This window comes from Nesoenas mayeri (genome assembly GCF_963082525.1).
Source record: "Nesoenas mayeri genome assembly, chromosome: 3".
In the NCBI taxonomy this organism is placed as follows: domain Eukaryota; kingdom Metazoa; phylum Chordata; class Aves; order Columbiformes; family Columbidae; genus Nesoenas; species Nesoenas mayeri.
The window spans coordinates 69,080,179-69,098,868 of NC_137544.1; the positions used below are offsets into that span (position 1 = coordinate 69,080,179).

The following is an 18,690-nucleotide window of genomic DNA, read 5'->3' on the forward strand; positions in this document are numbered from 1 at the left end:
CATTCTGTGCCTACAGAGGACTTTGCTTTACTGATTTACTATTTCACCTTCCAGAAAAGTCTTTATTTGTCATTGTAAAATTTTTAGAAAAGTGTATTTCCCATTATATTAAAACAATGTTTTGCAAATTCCATGTGACTTCACAAACAAACTGAACTGACGAAACGTACCTAGTATTTGCCAGCTTAATGATAGCTTTGGACAGCAACATTGGCCAAAGTTCAATTCGACAAGTTGTAGCTGGAAGTAACAAATTATCCTCTTCATTGAAAGGCATAGTGTCATCCACAATGATCTTTCTCCAGCACCCCTGTGATAGAGGGAGGGGGAGGAAAGAAGAAAGAAAACACTGAGTTTGTGGGCTAGAAACAGAACATGTATAGAAGAGAACTCTTAACACTTTCCCAAGAACTCAGTTCTACCATAATTTGGTTTACATTACAGCTGGATTCAAAAGAAGTTCTCATATAATATCTGAGAAGCATGTAAACAGTATTCATAGCATTTTATTACTGCTGTGATTTATTTATTTCAAAGGTTACTCTCACTGCAGCTATTTCCAAACATATTTCCTCTCATATGTGTAGTCCACCACAGGCATGCATTCACTGCTGTTTCTTCAGCTGCCATGACAGATGCCTAAGAAACAGTAATGGTTAAAAAAAAGTCTTGACTAAGCTAGCAGTTTTGCAAATGCCACTTTAAGCTCAGAGTCTGGAAAATACTTGTGATACAGGCAGTCCTCCTTGACTCCCAAGAACCACCTGAGGATCTTGGCTGCAGTGGCTAGTACCCTGGAAAGCATTAAGATTGCTAAATACTGTAGGAAACAACAAAACGTGACCAAATGTAAGAAATATCCATATTACCGAGATAAGAAAAAAACATGTAAGACACGATACTGATGTCTCTAATACCAGCTATTTCGTTAGTAAATTGAGCTAGTATCCCACAAAATAATCCATTCTCCAAGAAAGTCTCTGCCCTAGTGATTGAGACCTAGTAAAGAGGCAAGTGACTTAGTGGGGCAACAGCAAGTACTTCTGTTCACTAAAATGTTCACCATATGTTACCAGAGAGGGCAAAATTACTGCTCTCTGCTTGTAACTGAACGTGGCTTCAAACTGAAATGCCCATTGATCAACTCTGTATGAGTTCTACAGGTTTCAGAAGAAAATAAAATTAGACCATATGGCAAGGATACTCAAAAAGAATAAAACAGGCTAATGTTTTTTAGGATAAAAACAATTTCATGACAGGAAAACTAAATTTTTAAGATTTCCCAAGTCTGAAAAGGACCTAGTGAGTGAAATGATCACATATCCATCTCCTCATTCAGTCATCACTGAAATTTAATAAAGAGAGCAGTACAAATTGAAAAGTGAAGGAAAAGATTGAGGAGATATTTGGTTTTCTATAACTCAGATTTGTTTTGTTTTGTTTTTTTTTTTAATTCAGAGTTGTAATTCTGAGCATGTAGTTCTTAAAATACAATAGTATTTTTTGCACATGCAGTACCATTAAACAAAAATTTCTCCTTCTCAGCAATTGGTTGCCTTTTATACTTGGTAAATAATGGAAGCCATACTGCAATTATTTTTCATCACTGACAACCTTTCTATTGCATTTCACTGTTAACTCTAAAAACAATTATGCTGGTTTAAGGACATAAAAGACCAAGAGAAAGAAAAAAAAAAAATACTTGGAACAGAAGGTTTATGGATATAAGTGTGAAAAAAAGTAGAAATAAACAAATTCAATAAACCTCAGGAATGCAAAGTGAAAGCAGTACATGGGGTGGAACTGAAATAATATTGTGCCAATGTGAAAAAGGGTTATCCACAAGTTTGATCTGGTGGACGACAATCCCCTCAGGACTCAATACAGTATTTCACTTCAACCAGTTCATTGTTCTTCCACTGTGCTTCCTCTCTCTTTTCATTTGATTTCCCACTTTCTCCTGTGAAATCTGTTTCTCCTCTGTCTCTACTGATATTTGTCTTTTCTCATTTGCAATTTTTCTTTAATCTTTGACCATTTGACCTTCTTTTTTCCCCTGCTTTTCTTTCTGTGAAATACAGCTGTATAACCAGAAGAAATTAAATAAACCCAAAGGCTGAAAACAAAACCAAACCAAAAGTGACAAAGAATCTAAACCACCCTGATAACTCTTACAGTTGCTTTAAAATGTAGTCTTTTATCACATGCATACACAATCCCTGCAGCATTAAATTCACATGGAAAATAATGTCCTCTGCTGAGGAACCTAGGCAACATAATTTCTGCCTTCTGAAACTTATGCAACTCTTATTTGCTATATGAATATAAGTTATTCCTTATGTGGACGAAGTCATAAGGGATGAGGAGAGCATGGGCATGTAAACCAGCGAAGTGCTCCCATTACAGGGAAGTTAAGAGATTGTTCCAGTTTTAACTGCTTTCCTATTTCTTCCTCAGTGCTGGCTAACTGACATGTATCAATAGCAACCTGCAGGAAATTCATTTTAAAATATCATATTTGACCTATACTGTATTAGGACTGTAATTTTTTTCTTAATACAAATACAGAGTGTAGGATTGTTTAAAAATAAAAATAATATGCTCAGGGCTTTATTCCCTCTCAAGAGACACGTATCAAATTGCAACACACACAAGTGTAGCCATTCAAAAGCTCTCCCCTGCTTGGTTTGCATGTATATTCACTCCAAAAGATGGATGACATTATAAACAATTTAACAGTGTGATGGAGATGTAAAATAAATCCCTCCTTACTGTTAATCACAGGAAGTTTTTATACCATAAGCACTAGAGTAATGGTGTCCAGCATAGACCTAGAATATGAGCCATTTTCTAAGGGTCATGGAAGTGTTTGAGTAATTAATTTTGCACTCGTAACTGTAGAGGTTTCTGAAAGAACTCCATGCTGAGGTGTTTCTGAGTGATGTATGGCATACAACTGCGAGGTGCTCTCCATATCTCCAACAAAAACCTTTGCCAGCTTGTCCATCTGAGGCCCTGACATGCTGCTGTCCCTCTCCAGGAACATCATCTGTGCCAAGTGTGATGCAAGTTCCTTTACTCTGAAGTTCTAAAAACATTGTGAGATGGGAAGTTTGTGCTCTCTCCTTTCACAGAGCAACAGTGATTCTCTCAAATAATGGTAAAATGGAGACTTGTCATGAAAAATATCGGGAAAACAAAATCTGTTTACTCTTTACTGAATTATATATATATATTATTTTCCTCTCTTCTGATATATTTTTCTGTCTTCTGCTGTTATGTATTTAAGAGTGTTGTCCTTGAGTATTCTGACCTGCACTCTTACATTGCATTTTCCAAATCCTTTCATTAACAACATCAGCCCTTTTCACAAACACGGCCCTCATAAAACCTCTTTCTTCTCCAAATCTGAGTTTCATTCTTATACTTATTGTTGCTCTTTCTTTTGATTGCCTCCTATTGGCTGAGAACATCTTCTTAAGAGATCTCTAATTTTTTATTTTATTTTTTTTTACCATGGGCTAAAAATCCTCCAGGATATTCTTTCCTGATTCTCCTCTTTTCCTCTTACTTTTCCTTCAGTCTTTGGTGGTTCCTTTTTGCCATATGAGGTTTGTTTGGGTTTTTTTCCCATGTATATGCATTAATAACATGTTTTCCCAGAAAGCAAATTGAACTTTTTTTTTCTTTAATTACTTCATCACATTTTAAGGATATGAAATAATGTTGAATATATCATTTCCCTCAACAGTTTTTCTAATATTTAATTGTCTTTCCTTCTAATTAATTATGCCATATTTGGGGTTGAATTTATCTAAAGTAAAATTCTAGCTATTGGATATTTTTTGTATATCACTAAGAAGCTCTCCACCAGGATTATCTTCTTTTCCATTTGTAATCAACCGTATGCAATGCCTTTGTAACCTCTAGTAAGCTGGAAGAGATCCAAATTAAACACATGACAGTCTAAAGTCCAAATGGTGCTGAAACTTTGGAAAATAATCCAGGTGTTACCCTTTAGTTTTTGGTCCCATGACATACATTTCTGCAGAGCAGTCAAAGCTATAGTCATAGAGCATTCCCTGCAGAAAGTGGGAGTTTTGGTTAACAGTTGAGAAGGGAATATTGAGTTCTTTCACTCCTTCATCAGTGTTCTAACCATCACATTTTATGCAAAAGGAGAGATGGCAGCCATCCGATAAAAGATATGAGCTCTCTTTAACTTTGCAAGCACTCTCACAGAATCATCTGCTGCTTGGTGTCTGCACAGAGGGATGTACCTAATACAAAGCCCTAAGTAAGCTGCTTGATCTCCAGAAAAACTCTCAGAAACTCTGAATGTTTGTTTGACTAATTCCAATAGCTCCTCACTCAGTATGTGAGACAACTTAATCACCCTTGGAAAAAACCCGCACCTATTCCGATTGACAATAACAGACCACTACCTAAATTAATCTACTCCAATTCTCTATGCTGGAGACAGTTGGTGTGGTGATACCTAAAGCAGGTATATCAAGCAGGCACTCTGGATATGTCCATAGCTTACCTGGCTCTACTGATATGAAAATCTTTAACTTGAGCTGCTGAAGCCTCTAAATCTACTTTTCTGGAGATTGTTATGTTTGCTCAGTTCACAGTGTGCCAAGAACAGATATATCTCTTTCAGCCTGTCAAGGCACAGAAGAAATATTCACTGAATAACTGCTTGTTGTTTTTTTTCTTTGGTTGTTTTTTTTTGTGACTTTTGTTGATGTCATCTGTTTTGTGGTTTTTTGTTTTTATTTTTTTCTGGCTTGTTTTTTGTTCTTAACGTTGCTGTTTATGTTTTTATTATCAGTAACTTGTAATAGCCTGTTTTTAAATAATGTATATCTATACTATTAGCAACTTCATTAGTACCTTTGGCCTGCTTAATCAGCTGTCTGCATTGTCTTAGCTATTCATTTGTATTCATGACCATTGATTTTTTTTTTTAAAAAAAAAGCTTCTACACATTATTTTTTTAGGTTTTGTTTCCTTTTTTTAAGTATAACTTCTTCTGTTTTAATGAATTTTATCTGTTCAGAAGTCCAATGGGATGTCTTGAAGTTTTCATTAACACTTCCAACTTCATGTTTCCAACTGACTGAGTAAAAAATATTTCCAAGTTTGGGCAACTGGACGTTTAATAGGGTCATTTATATGTCTTAGTGTTTCATGACATACTCTGTTCGCAAAAGACAAATGCAACCAGAATAACCCTAACAACATACACAACTTCTGACTTTTGCGTCGGTGATTATTTCTCTGTTTATTAGTATAAGGTTCAATATTAAATTAAGTGTTCCCTGTTGAGTGCAAAATGAGTTATTGTCTGTTATCTTTAGAAATTCCATGGGATGTTTTGCTTTTACCAGTACATCTTCAGTAAATGGTCCCCTCACTTTAAGTCTTTATCACCTTTAAATACAATTGAATAAAAGTAGTTCCGTAAAGTCAGCCAACTGATTTACCTAAACAATAGAAAATATTCTTAATCCTAATACACCAGAGGTGTGGGCCATTTGTCTGACTCCACTGAACATCTGCATCAACCTCCATATTCTATCATTCACTATACAGGAACAGAAATATTTTGCATATTATCTCAAAACTATTAATGCATGCACAGAAAAAAAAAATAAAAATCAGCAGATGAAATTAAGAGCCCAGCAAAAAACAGGCTAAAACTTAATGAGTGAGAATTTAAATCATATAGTTTATAGTGCACTGCAAACCTCACAATCAGTCTTCACGTTTTTCTCTCTGGCAAAAATGAAATGAAACAACCCTTCTTCTTTAGTGGAAACCAACAAACATTGAGCATTCAATCGATAAAAGGGAATTCCCATTCAGCTAGCACACACATATAATGCTTAGTATCATCGTAAGATTTTGAGACACAGAGTAAAAAAACACCAAATATATAAACAAGAAGAACTTGCATAAAACAAAAAGGTGTAAGGAAGAAACAAAAGAAATAAAATTTCTCTAAGTGTGCCAAATTAAAAACAGTTTACATTGGACTATAAGCTGACCTGTGATTTAGAAATAAGATGCTGAGTATCACTTGCAGCTCAAAGAAACTACAAATGATGAAAATTAATCACTTCTTAAAACAACATTATCTTAACCACTCACTATACGACACAGAATGAACCAATTATTTTCTGCCAAATTTATTGAAATCATGCTTCAGGCTAAGGAATGACATTGAAAACTGCTGTTTGGCACACACACAGAAATGTCACAAATATCAGAAAAGTTATTTCAATAGATAGTTTGAACATGTGCCGCATCAGCAACTGGCATTACTGAATCTTCTTTGTACAATGTAATAAACAAATGCACTCAGAAGTAGTATCTTCTTACAGTGCCCAGAGAAAAAACAAATCCTAACAATTAGCAGAATTCTACATAATCTACAAAAACAGATTATTACCTTTTCAAAAAATAGTTTTAAGTTGTAGAAAAATCCCATGAACTGTAAAAGGTATTTTTATTAACATGCATTAACAATTTGTCAACACTTCTACAAATGAATGTCTTTTCAGTAATTATTAATACTTACTCTAACTATTAAAATTTGCCATGCTATTGGCATAATATTTATATATTGTTGGAGGGAAGTACTCACCATCCAATAAAGTTTCACTACATATTTTCCATAGCTATTGTACAGTGGCATGTGTCCCTTCGTAGCTTTACATAAGGCATAAATGTGTTCCCATGGTTTCCAAAAAAGTGTGGATATTTCATTAGTTAAAGCTGTTTCATTATATATCCTGCAGACTGCGTAAATTTCACTTACAATCCATCTCATCAGCTAAAAACAGTGAAGGAAAAAAAAAGAAAAAATCTTTTTTACTTACATCTTCTAGAAAAATAAAATTAAGTTATATTACAATGACCAAAGAATAAATAAGCTCCTATTTTAAATGAAGAAGTGATGTAAAAGTATGTTTTAATGTGTAAATGTATAAATTAATTGCATTGGTACAACTTTTCTGAAAAGCATCATAATATCTATCTACAGTAACACAAAATGTCATGAAACTAAGTAAAGGCACAATATAGATTATACTGTTCATCATTTACCAAACAAAAATGAGGACATATGATTTCAAAACAAATTATGTTACAGAGCTTGTGACCTGCCAATTGTTTAATTGCTTTTTAGTAAATAGAAATGCTAATAATCGATATTGGCTTTAATACTTGTTATTTTCACTGAGCAAAATCCAGTCCTAATGCATTATAAGTATTTAATAATTTTAAAAAATTAAAATAGAAGCTTTAACTAATCATGCTTTAATGCATGTGTTTTTTCTAGTTTCACAAGAATTACTAGACTGTTACAGTGATTTATATAAACAATAATGAAAATTAACTTTTACTACAAGAAACCTCCTCTAAAATTGAGACGTCATTCTATGGACAGCAAAATTTACATCATCTGTTTTCTGGTGGCTTTTTCCCACAGTTTCTCCACTGCTGAATTTTGAATTTGCATTGAAGTATTGAATGAAATGGAAATAATAAAGTAATATTAATTTCAGTAAGGCACTCAGATGCTTTCATTCTACCTGCTTTATAGTTTTCCCTGATTTGTATACATTCAGTAACTGTTTATTCAGCTCTGCTGAGAAGGAAAAGACTGGCTGGATGACAGAGATTTGCACATGCAGGCACACTAAGAACATTATTTCAAGAAAGCTTGAATGAAAAATATCAGTCCTTTCTAATATAGCTTTTATTTCCTCTTATTTGCTCTTAGTATCTTTATGTAATATTATCCAGTAATAATCTTTGTAGTTCATAGGCTGTACATTTTATTTTTAAAAAAAATCTGGAAAATCTCTTCCCATCAATTTAGCATTTAATATTCTAAAAAAGGTAAACACTACTTATACAAATCTAGATGATTTCTTGCCTCTTTATTCCTATCATTTTCTTTTCATTTTAAAAATTTGTCACAACTTTTTGGAGTGAAATTTTAAAAATTTAAAAGAATTTAAAAAATAGGAAAGAATTTTTTTGTAAGGGACATTAATGGGTTTCTACTTACCTCACTACAAAATATATGTTCATTTGCTGAAAAAAGATCAAATGAGGTTTCATTTTTCACAACCACAGGAATCTAGGAGAAAGTGAATTTTTTAGTCCATTGCTAAACTATCTGGAAACAATTAAATCAGCACTAATCTTCAACAGTAGCAACATACAAATGTTAGACATTTAGCAAACTAAAGGCTGTCAGTTTGGAAATTATGTAGTTGCTTTTCTATTTCTTAATAAAAATGTCTTAGTGGATAGATGTTCAGAATTTAAAAGAAATCAATATTTTTACTATATGTAAAGAGTACCAAAAGAAATAATTACATAATTAAACTGAGATTCCCTAAATTTTTTCATAATATTTGCGGTTCTTTATTTAAATAGTGATCATAACAGTGTCTCATACTTCGAGATTTCCTTGTTCCCCCACAAAGATTCAAAGGGATTTGTTTCCTCATGGTCAAGTAGTGGTATTGTCAGTATGAATGCAGACTTTATCAAACCCTTGACTGTATTACATAGTTTTGATGACTATTATTTGTTTATGCAGCTTGATTTCTTTTTTTGCAACCAGTTTAGCAATAGCATACTAGGATTGTAATTTATTGAACTAAATATCTGTGCCTCTCATCACTTATTTATGATCATTGCTTGATTCTTTGCTTACCACACTGGATAGTCTTGTTTATGCTTTCTTTTGTAGTTCCTAACAGATTAGGTAGCAACATATATTAACAGACTTTTGTCACTTGACATTTCGATCAGTTTTTAACAACTTATAAAATGTCTAGCAATCATAGCTTCTTGATTCAAAATACACTGGACTGAAACAAGCACCAAAGTTTTAATCAAATGTTTTCTTCATAGTGTGCTAAAGATAAATTTTAAATATTTTTAAGACAGATACATGTTTCCATGGCTTTCTGGGCTGCCAGCTCTCTTGCCCTCATATTTCAAATACCTCAACTCAGTTTATGCATTTTGGCAGCATTTCTCATCCAATCTTTTGGTCTTGTCAATTACTCCCTGACCTCCCCCCTCCTTCCTCCATTAAAAATTAAACTTGGACCTGTTTAGTGTCTAGTTAATAAAAAATAGAACTGACAATCTGACAAAAGGAAAACTGACAAGCCTGAAAAAGTTGGAAGGGAAGTCAAAGTGTTTTACAACTTCAGCATTTCATCTGAAGAAGAAAACACTTTAAAACTTAGATTAGCAACAGCATCGGAGAACACTACCCCTTGATGTGGTAGGCTCTTTATTTTCTTTGCAATTAATTTTAAATATAAACTGAGCAAGAGCTTCGCACAATTTTAAAAAGGTATGGATACCTTACAGACAAGTACTGCCAAAGATGTGGACATGTTCTATATGCAGACAACAACAGTTTAAGTGCGGAAAACGTACTATACTTCTGGTAAAGCTAATGTATGGTTTCGGCATAGATATTTACCTGAAATACCCAGGCAAGGGAGGTCTTAGCAGCACAAACAGAACTTATTTGGCTATGACACCAATTTTTAAGTGAGAAGACAGGAACACAAATAAAAACAGAAAGTCACCTCTCTGTCCAGGCATCTTCTAAATTAACAAAGAGTCAAAGAGCACAGGTGACTTGGAAGGACACACTACCATGATGTTTTGCACCAGGAGGTGCTGGTCCATGGCAATGTCAGTAAGAAAGGCACTCAAGATTCCATATAGTATAATTTAAAATTCTATTATTAGAGTTAAGTATAAAGGAAGGGATTAATATAGATAATCTTATGTTCTTTTAGACACTGGAAACCCCAAGTCGTACAGCACCAAACAGGCTTCTGATCCACATGCAGAATTCTGTGCAGAGCCCATCTATCAAAAGAGTTACCCAAAACTCTTAGCCCATCTACCAAAAGAGTTTGTGACACAGCTAGGCGAGTAGCAGTTTTTCATTATGGCCCTGCTTGTTTCTTACCTTATTTGTTAAAAACTCATGTGGACGTTTCCATGAATGCACTTTTAAGGATGCTGGCAATTCTATTTTCCCTTCAGGATCCTCAAAGAGGTGCTACATAAAACATGAATGAACAAAAATGGAACATTTTTATTAATTCCAGTATTGTCTCTTCCACAAGATTTAAAATAATATATTGTTCACATGATAATTTGCTTAAGGGAAAAATAGCATAAAAAGGAATTAATAGTATCTGTAACTGAACTAAATGAGTGCAAAGCCCAAACTGAAGATTCAGCACAAAATCTTCTTGCATTATTCTGAGAAGTCTGTGTGGCCTACACTGTCTAAATAGGTCTATATATAATGTTTTCTTTTTTCCTGCCCTTCAGAGAAACTTCTCCAAAAAATGGTTAAGATTTTAATTCAGGCACTTTTCTACCAAGTTGTTTCTAAGTGCTTTTACTAACTCATTTCTCATTTGCAAATTGAAGACTGAAAGTAAATATCTAAACCTACATTTAGGCACAAACAAACCAGTTCCACACATTTAAAACTGCTATAGAAAGCAGAGAACTATAATTACACAGCATCATTAATTGGCCTGTTAAAGAGAGAGTCTCATATAATTTTCAAACTTTCATTTCCAAAGTGATATTTATTTTCCATGTGAACAGAAGGTGTCAGGATATATACCCGTTTACTTAAAAGCAGAATGTAGGATGAGGAGATGCCTCTGATACTGCTCGTACTGACTAAGAAACTAATTGATTCTATGGTCAGTACCTTTTATTTGTGTCTGGAATTTTAAATATCTTTTAGACATGGTATACATTTTGTTGTGTTTCACAGGCTACAATGTACTCTATCTTCTACAGACCAACCAAGAGAAAGAGTTTCTGGGAAGGAAAAACTATGATGCTTTGAGTGCTTACTGATTAAAGGAAAGCAAAAGAAAGTATATTACAAAGGCATGAAAACCAAATGCAAACCAAAATGCAAAGACACCAAGGTAGTATTTTCACCACATTTTTTTCTTATTTGTTTTATTGTGTAAGTTTCTTCAACATACCAATGTGCAACAAAATATTTCAAGTATCTGAAGAAAACTGGAGTGGAAGAACCTTTTAGGAATAATTACGTAGGGATAATTATTCTTCTGAAAGCTTAAAGGAAGCCTTGTAGACTGGACCATACAGAACTGTGTTTACAGAGTTTATACTCCTTTTTCAGAGACATCCAACCCTGACTACACGTTATAACAGGAAAGTTTAGCATTTAAACACTATATAAATGAGAAAAAGGAGGTAGATGAGAATGACATAACATTACACAAAAGAACACACAAAAAAGCCAGAGCTACAGACCTTTCTTTAGCTTACAAGTGCAAAAATACTCTGACAAAGGATATTATAGGTTCAGCTAAACTTGGCTGACAAAATCAGGTTTAATTTACCTTTTATTTAAAGTGGCTATAAAGAGGCAACTGCCAGGTCTCAGATTTCATGGTCTAAGAACAGAAGTCTCAACCACAAATTCTACAGGCAGGACAGGCAAGAAACAGGCACAAGACAAACAGAGGTCATATGCCTAAGCTCAGCAGCACATGATGCTGCACTAAGGGAGGCTGTTGAGTAGGGGAGCTTGACAAAAGAGCTTATCTTACAAGGACAGAGATCATTTCTGATAGATGCCTTCTCTCACACAAGAAAATAGGATTGTTTATATTCTTGTTCTAGGTGTATTCAACGGTACTGGATGTCATCACTATGTTTCTAACTGAAATGCTCTATATGATGCTGAATTCTGGCTAGCTGCTTGGATCAAAAGAGGTCACATTTGAAAATTCTTTAGATCTGTAAATTCATCTGCTGTGACTGACATACTGAACAATTCCTTTAAATGTGTAAAAAGAACAATATTTCATATAGCTTGTGGCTGAAGAACTGAATGGTCCAGTAAACACCTCAGAATACCTCTTATGCTAAAAAAAAAGAAAAATTTTCAGTTACAATTATTTTTAAATTTTATCTATTATACTAATGTCTGGTAAACCTCATATGTTAGTGCTAGGTTCAGAGTACAGCCCAAAGACATCAAATGTGGTAATGCAACAGAAGAAACACAGAGAGGAAAATTATTTGCCTGTCAAGTTAATGGCAGCGTTCAGTATAGAACCTATAATTTCTCTCAAAAGTACTTTGACCCCATAGGGTTACAATACATTTAAGCTTGGCATAAAAAGTACAAACACATAGGCTAACCTATATTATTAATAATACATAGCATACAAGAATATATACAGAACAAACATTCAAATGACAGAATTTGCATATAAACTAGATTAATAATCATAGTATTAAATGGATTTTGAACATCACATTAAAATGCTAAGTTTAAGAAGCTCTTTAAGAAATAATTTTACTACAACTCTGCATAAAATGCACATACATTCTGTAATGATAACCAGTTTGAAGGACTAAAATGATGAGATTTAAAAGTCATTCCAAAGTTCAAAAGACTGAGGATTTTTTCTACATCTGGTAGGTGCTTCCTTTCTGCAAAATAAGTATATCCCCTCAGACCATTCTCTGCACACTAGAATTGCAGACAGTGTTTCTCATGTCCAGAAACTGAGGTGTTTAAAAGAAAGACTTCAACATCCATTTTTCCCATAATAAAGATGGGTGCATTTAACCTTTTGAGTCCACAGAAACTGTGGTGCCCAGAGAAGGGATTGCTCTCACATACTACAACAGTTCAGCTGTTGTGGAATAGATTTTGGGGTTTCATATTTTTTTAACCATTACACATTAACAGTTCATTTAAGAAGCAAAAAATAAACACTCCAAAATACTTTTAATTTATTAAAATTAAAGTAATTAAAGTTATTGAAAAGACACGATTGATAATTAGGATATTTATCAGTAACAAATTAACTTTAGTTATGACAAATGATGTATTAAATATGGGTGCAAAAGCTAAACTGGAAATAATATATACGTGTCACACAACTTACTGAAATAGGACTTTTTCCAGCTTTTTCTTTCTCTTTCCAAGCTTTTCCAGCATCCCACTTTTCTGCATTGATATCTGCTTCATTCCATTCCGGCCAAATAGGAAACCTCCACTTCTCATTTAAAGTATTTCCATGGGAAGACGTAGTTGACCTGGGAAAAAAACAGAAGCATGAATAAAAATGAACAATAAATAAGCAGTATTATTAAGAATATTTTTATCTCATAAAATATTTTTTTAATGTACTGTAATCAAAATGTTAGTGTTAGTTACTGCAATAACTTTTTGTCACAAGACTAATACACAATGTGTTCATAGCTACCAACTAGCACTAGTAGTACCCATGCATATCATTTTTCTAGTGAGTACGACAGGCTGAAAAACTGAGTTAGTCAGAATGAGAATGCAGCAGCTCCTTTCCCTTCAACTACCAAGCCTGGAAGCAACCAAAGTATGTTCAGGTCACATATTAATTAGATTCTCCCAGACCCACTTGCAATAAACTGTACATGTTGTCCACTCTAAAGAATGAAGGGAATAAGCTGCAGGGACCTGAGAAGCAATCTGGCATCAAAACCTGAGCAAAAGAGTTCAAATATATTGTATTGCAGAAAATAGCATATGGACTTCAGCCAGTTGGAAAAAAAGACTAAGGTTAGAATTTCCTTTTTGATACTCAGCAGTGTTCTGCAGCAGAAATACAATATCAGATGGATACTTTTTTACTACTGGAGCCTTAACAATATACTTTCATGATACCTCTATTTCATTATGTACATCAGCTTTAAAAAGCTAAAGATACACACCTTTTTTTTTTTTTTTTTTTTAATTAATTCCTAATGAGAAACAGCAGGATTCCTACAAATATGCCCAAGAGATCAGAAAGAAAACAGTGTTTTGGGTTACAGCTGGAGTGCTGTTTTTACAAACTGGTGCCAAGAAATATTTCTTTTAAAAAGAACAGCTAAATTTATTTAAATATTGGCATCTTTGAGAGATTTGAAAGGGAAAGCTTCCTTTTTTTATATATTTGAGAACAGTTATTTTTTAACTTCTAGCCATATATTGCACGTAATATCATGTAGATATTTATAGTGATACTGATATCATCAGTGATATCATATAAAACCATATTCACACTTTGAATTTCAAAATTATAACTTCCTCTTGATATTTTGGTGACTTCACAGAAAAAATATGAACCCTGATTATGATTTACAGCATCACTCACATTGGACAAAGCATTTGACATTTCAGATAAAATTGTCAGTGTCATAGTTCACATATGCTCTTTTTCAGTTGTTATGCGCAATATTCATTCGCTGTTTCTATATCGATGCAAAATCATTTATAACTACATTCTAAAGACAAGTACAGACTATATAAATGAGTAGTCTGGCTAGAGAAAGAGGGCATGTAGCAGATAGCGCCTGAAAATACTGTTAAGCCCTGTCTCCCAGAAGGTGGAAGGAGGGGCAAGTCACCTGTGGGAGCAGAGACATTGGTCAAGTGTAGGGCAAGGAAATTACAAAAGCAAAAGCTCAGCTGGAGTTGAAATAATCAAAGGACACTAAGGGCAAGGAAAAAAGCTTCTGTAAGTACACTGGCAGCAAAAGGAAGACTATGTAAGGAAAGTGCATGTCCACTGCTTAAAGGGGTAGAGAATTTAATGATAAAGGACATAAGAAACACCAAGATACTCAGTGCCTTTTTGTGTCTTGGATTTCATTGGCAAATTTTGGCTTCCAGGCCTCCCAGTCTGTGAGCTTACTATCAGAGTTCGTGAGACTACAGTGTTATCTACAGCAGAGGAAAGCAGCTAGGAGGCACTTAAGCCAACTGGACACACACAGGTCCCTGAGAGGAGTTAGGATGTGAGCAAAGGTACCGAGGCAGCTGACTGGAGTCACTCCAAGGCTCTTGACATATTCATATTCAAAAGACCATGACAATCAGGCAAAGTTTCTAATGACTAGAAAAAGGCAAACGTCACATTCATCTTCAAAAACGGTAAGAAGGAGGATCTGGGGAACTACAGTGCTTGGAGGCACTTTAAACTTCAATGGACAAGTGTTAGTAACCGAACCAGTTTTACAAAATGTTCCTGAAAGGATGAATCAGTTTTGTAAACTGTCCCTGAGAGGATGTTCAAGCATATCGTGTTCGAGTATACTCTTAACAACCTAGCTTTATCTTAGCCTAAATACACATAGAGTGAGGACACTGCAAATGATCAAAATAGTTCCAAGATGTTGCAATTGATGTTGTAATCAATACTGAGTAACCGTTACGTATCTTAATGAATATATGAATATGTATGTGAATGGACTGTATAAATACTGTGTAACTTAAACTGACATGCAAAGCTAGCTTTGAGTGCGAACCCCTGGTTTCCCAGCGCTGAAATAAAGCACCGCATATAACTACGCCCGTGGTTATGTGTCCTTGATTACCAACACAAGGACCTAAGCCACCTGATCTAAGCTGGCCCTGCTTTGAGCAGGGGGATGGACTAAATGGCTTCCAGAGGCACCTTTCAATCACCATTTTTCTGTGATCCCACAATACTTTGTTGTTAGCAAAAATGAGGACAAAGGGGTAAAAGTAAAGATTTCTCACTGTCTAAACAATAATGACATTCATCCACACTACCAGTAACTTATTGGAAGACAGCTGTGAAAATTCAATACCATCTGTGCCTTCTGCTGTGCAAACAAAAACATAACTTCTACCACTCTAACTGCAAGGAAGATGTATTCTCTGGAGTGATACCTTGCTTTGCTTTCCCACTCTTTGTCATCTCAACCATTTGTAAATGGCCTCCAGCCTGTCTCTATTATGTTTGATTGGTCATTAATGGTATCATTTTGTCTCCAGCATTTTCTTGATGACTCAAATGATGCTTCATTGTATATTCAATAATACTTAACAAGCAATTGAAAACCCTGAAGTGTTGATCAGTTTCTTTGGATTACTAGGAATGTCTGTATCTGTTTTAATTGTTTCAAAGAATCTGCTGTATCTGCATTAAATGCATGCATGCAGAACTTAGAAAACCAAAATGCTAGCTATATCAACAACTTCAAAACTTGCAATATTTTTAAACTTTGTCCCTTTTAACATTGATTTAAATGCAACTCCTAGCAGCTTTTTAGGTATATTTACAAGCAAAAAAAGTCAAGTTAAAATTGTTATTTTTTTCTATTTTTTTTTTCTTATTTCAGATGAAATATCAATGACATATACAGCAATTTTAAATATTCAAGGATTACTTCTAATTTTTTGTATCTTTTTTTCCTCCATCTAAGTCCATATTTTCTCTTTTAAATTTTTATAGAGAAGGATAGAAGTTTCACTCAATAATAATAGTAGCGATAATAATAATGATAAAGATGTTCTGAAGCTATTCCCAAAGAATTAAATAATAATTGCAATAATGCTATAAGATTTCTGACTCTTTTGGGACAATAATGGAAAAATAAAAAAGCATCTTTTTAAAAAACTATGAGATATGGAAAGACTTGCCTAGCTTACTATCACACTAAGACAGAAAATTATTTTACAATACACTTGGACAACACTAACAATGCAGAAGACATGGAAACAGTGCTCTCTATGACTGAGATGTCTAAACTAAGTTCGGGAAGCCCAACTGACCTGCTTCACAAAAAGGACAATTCAATAAGATTTTGGAAAAATTCATAAAGAACTGCAATTTATTTGGACTCCAAATATAAATTACTAAGTGAAAAAAAAGACAGCTGAATTAATTAAAATACTATATTTGAGTAAGGTTCTTAAGAAATTTCTTTATCATAATAGAAGAATTGAATAATGTAATTCATTTAGAATTCTTTGAAACAAACTAACAGACACAAGGACAATGCAAAGCATTACTAGTATTTTATGCTCAAGTTGGACGGCTTCATGGTGCAACAGTATTTTAAACACTAATTTACTGGCAGACTTCCTTTTAATCCCATGCTAAACCCTAAAGGAGAAAAAGGAAGAATAAATTGCCAAATGAGGGAAACACTATGAAGCTGGCACTAATTCACCTCTGACCCTCTAAGCAGCTTCACCAAGAATACTGGTATAATTCATATAGTGCCAACAGGGGAAATAGGGAACGGCAGGATAGACAAACACAATAGGAAAAAAAAAATGCAGACAGATTACAACCTAAGTTTTTCAGAGACTTAAGGTTTAACAGAGAGACAGGATACAGGCCCACAAGGTACGGGAAGTGCACTTTCTCAGGCTAAACATAGTCATTTAGTTGGCAGTCATATATTTTGGCTGCTCACCCACTCTGTAAGCAAGTTCTTGTCAATATGGTCAATGGAGCCTTGGGAGAAAGTATTTTATTCTTAAAGTAGATAGATCTATCTGTAAACTATCTATGACCATTCCTCACAGAGGGAACCCAGCAACACTGAAGGGATTCTTTTCAAGAGAATTACGGAAGTATTGATATTTCGTTCAGAAGTATTGGTATTTAGTTTCAGAACAGCATGGTTACTCCACCTTCCTCTCTCAGTACTCAAGGCATTCTGGATCACCTGACAAGAATAATTTTGTGACACATAAAAATAACTGATGCACAATGCGGGTTTTTTAGAATTCAGGAAGACACCATTTTTTCTATTTCATTCTTTCCTCTAGATAAAGATCAAATACTCTCTTTCCTACTCTCCCCTTGCAAAAGTTAGATGTACCTTTAATCTTGCTTAGCATTTCAATGCAGTCACTTTCCTTAACAATAAACCAAAACACAACTCGGAAAAAGGAGGGAGAAAAGAATTAGTCTTTTTCTTTTGCTTAGATGAGAAGATCTGAGGATGGAAATGAGACATCTTCTTACAGTAATTTTGATTTGGAATATCTGAAACAGATAAAATTGTTTAATAGTTCAATAATAATGCCAGCGTTGCTTCGACAATGACTCTGAGGCTTTATGCAGAAATGTGGTTGCAGCCTTGACAGATAAAAGTGCTTCAGCTTCTTCTGTCTCCATGGCTATACTTTGGAAGTTAGGAAAAAAAATCCCCAGGGATTCCACCATATTGATATGTTTTTCAAGATTTCTGGTAAGTTATTTGCATATGGATATATCTAATCTTTTTTTTATTCTTTCTGCAATCCTTGTCATTCCTTATGACACAGGTTGCAAAGGTGATATTTTTTTGCAGCAGAATCCTTTTCAATTTCTATTTCCATTAAGGTTTTATTTGATTATTTCTATTAAACCTACTTAAGTGTCAAAGTTAAAGATCTGCTTTATATTAGCATTCTAAGAAATCAATACAGAGGTTTCCACGGACTTAGGACATAGTACTGAGATCTTGGAGGATTGAGATGCAAAACTGAAAGCTACATTTTTATTAATTTAATTAATTGCTACTCAGTAGCTGAGCTACAGTTACTGTCAATGCATCTGTTCTTTGCTAGCTTCAACTATGGACTAAAATATGTCTTTGCTTAAAGCACATTTTGGAGAATCAAATGACTGAGTGCTAGTATCTGTAACAGGACTGTTTAAACAAACCAGCCCTTCTATTTGCAGTATGATACCTTTAGATGGTCCAGTATGATTAGGTATTTATATACTAGCCTTTCTGTAGATGCAATGATTGTGAGTTTGGCCTTTATTTGATTCACTC

At 34.2% G+C, this 18,690-nt stretch overlaps 1 protein-coding gene across 1 annotated transcript in view; it reads right to left on the minus strand.

Moving 5' to 3' along the window:
* The window catches only part of ADGB (androglobin), a gene marked incomplete at both ends in the record, with an annotated part of 111,274 nt that overhangs the window by 81,039 nt on the left and 11,545 nt on the right, over nucleotides 1–18,690 (minus strand). Inside the window, 5 exons of the mRNA XM_080341439.1 lie at nucleotides 171–310; nucleotides 6,656–6,844; nucleotides 8,087–8,158; nucleotides 10,031–10,123; nucleotides 13,029–13,179. Coding sequence (XP_080197565.1) covers nucleotides 171–310; nucleotides 6,656–6,844; nucleotides 8,087–8,158; nucleotides 10,031–10,123; nucleotides 13,029–13,179 — 645 coding nt within the window. The remainder of the gene's footprint in view (nucleotides 1–170; nucleotides 311–6,655; nucleotides 6,845–8,086; nucleotides 8,159–10,030; nucleotides 10,124–13,028; nucleotides 13,180–18,690) is intronic.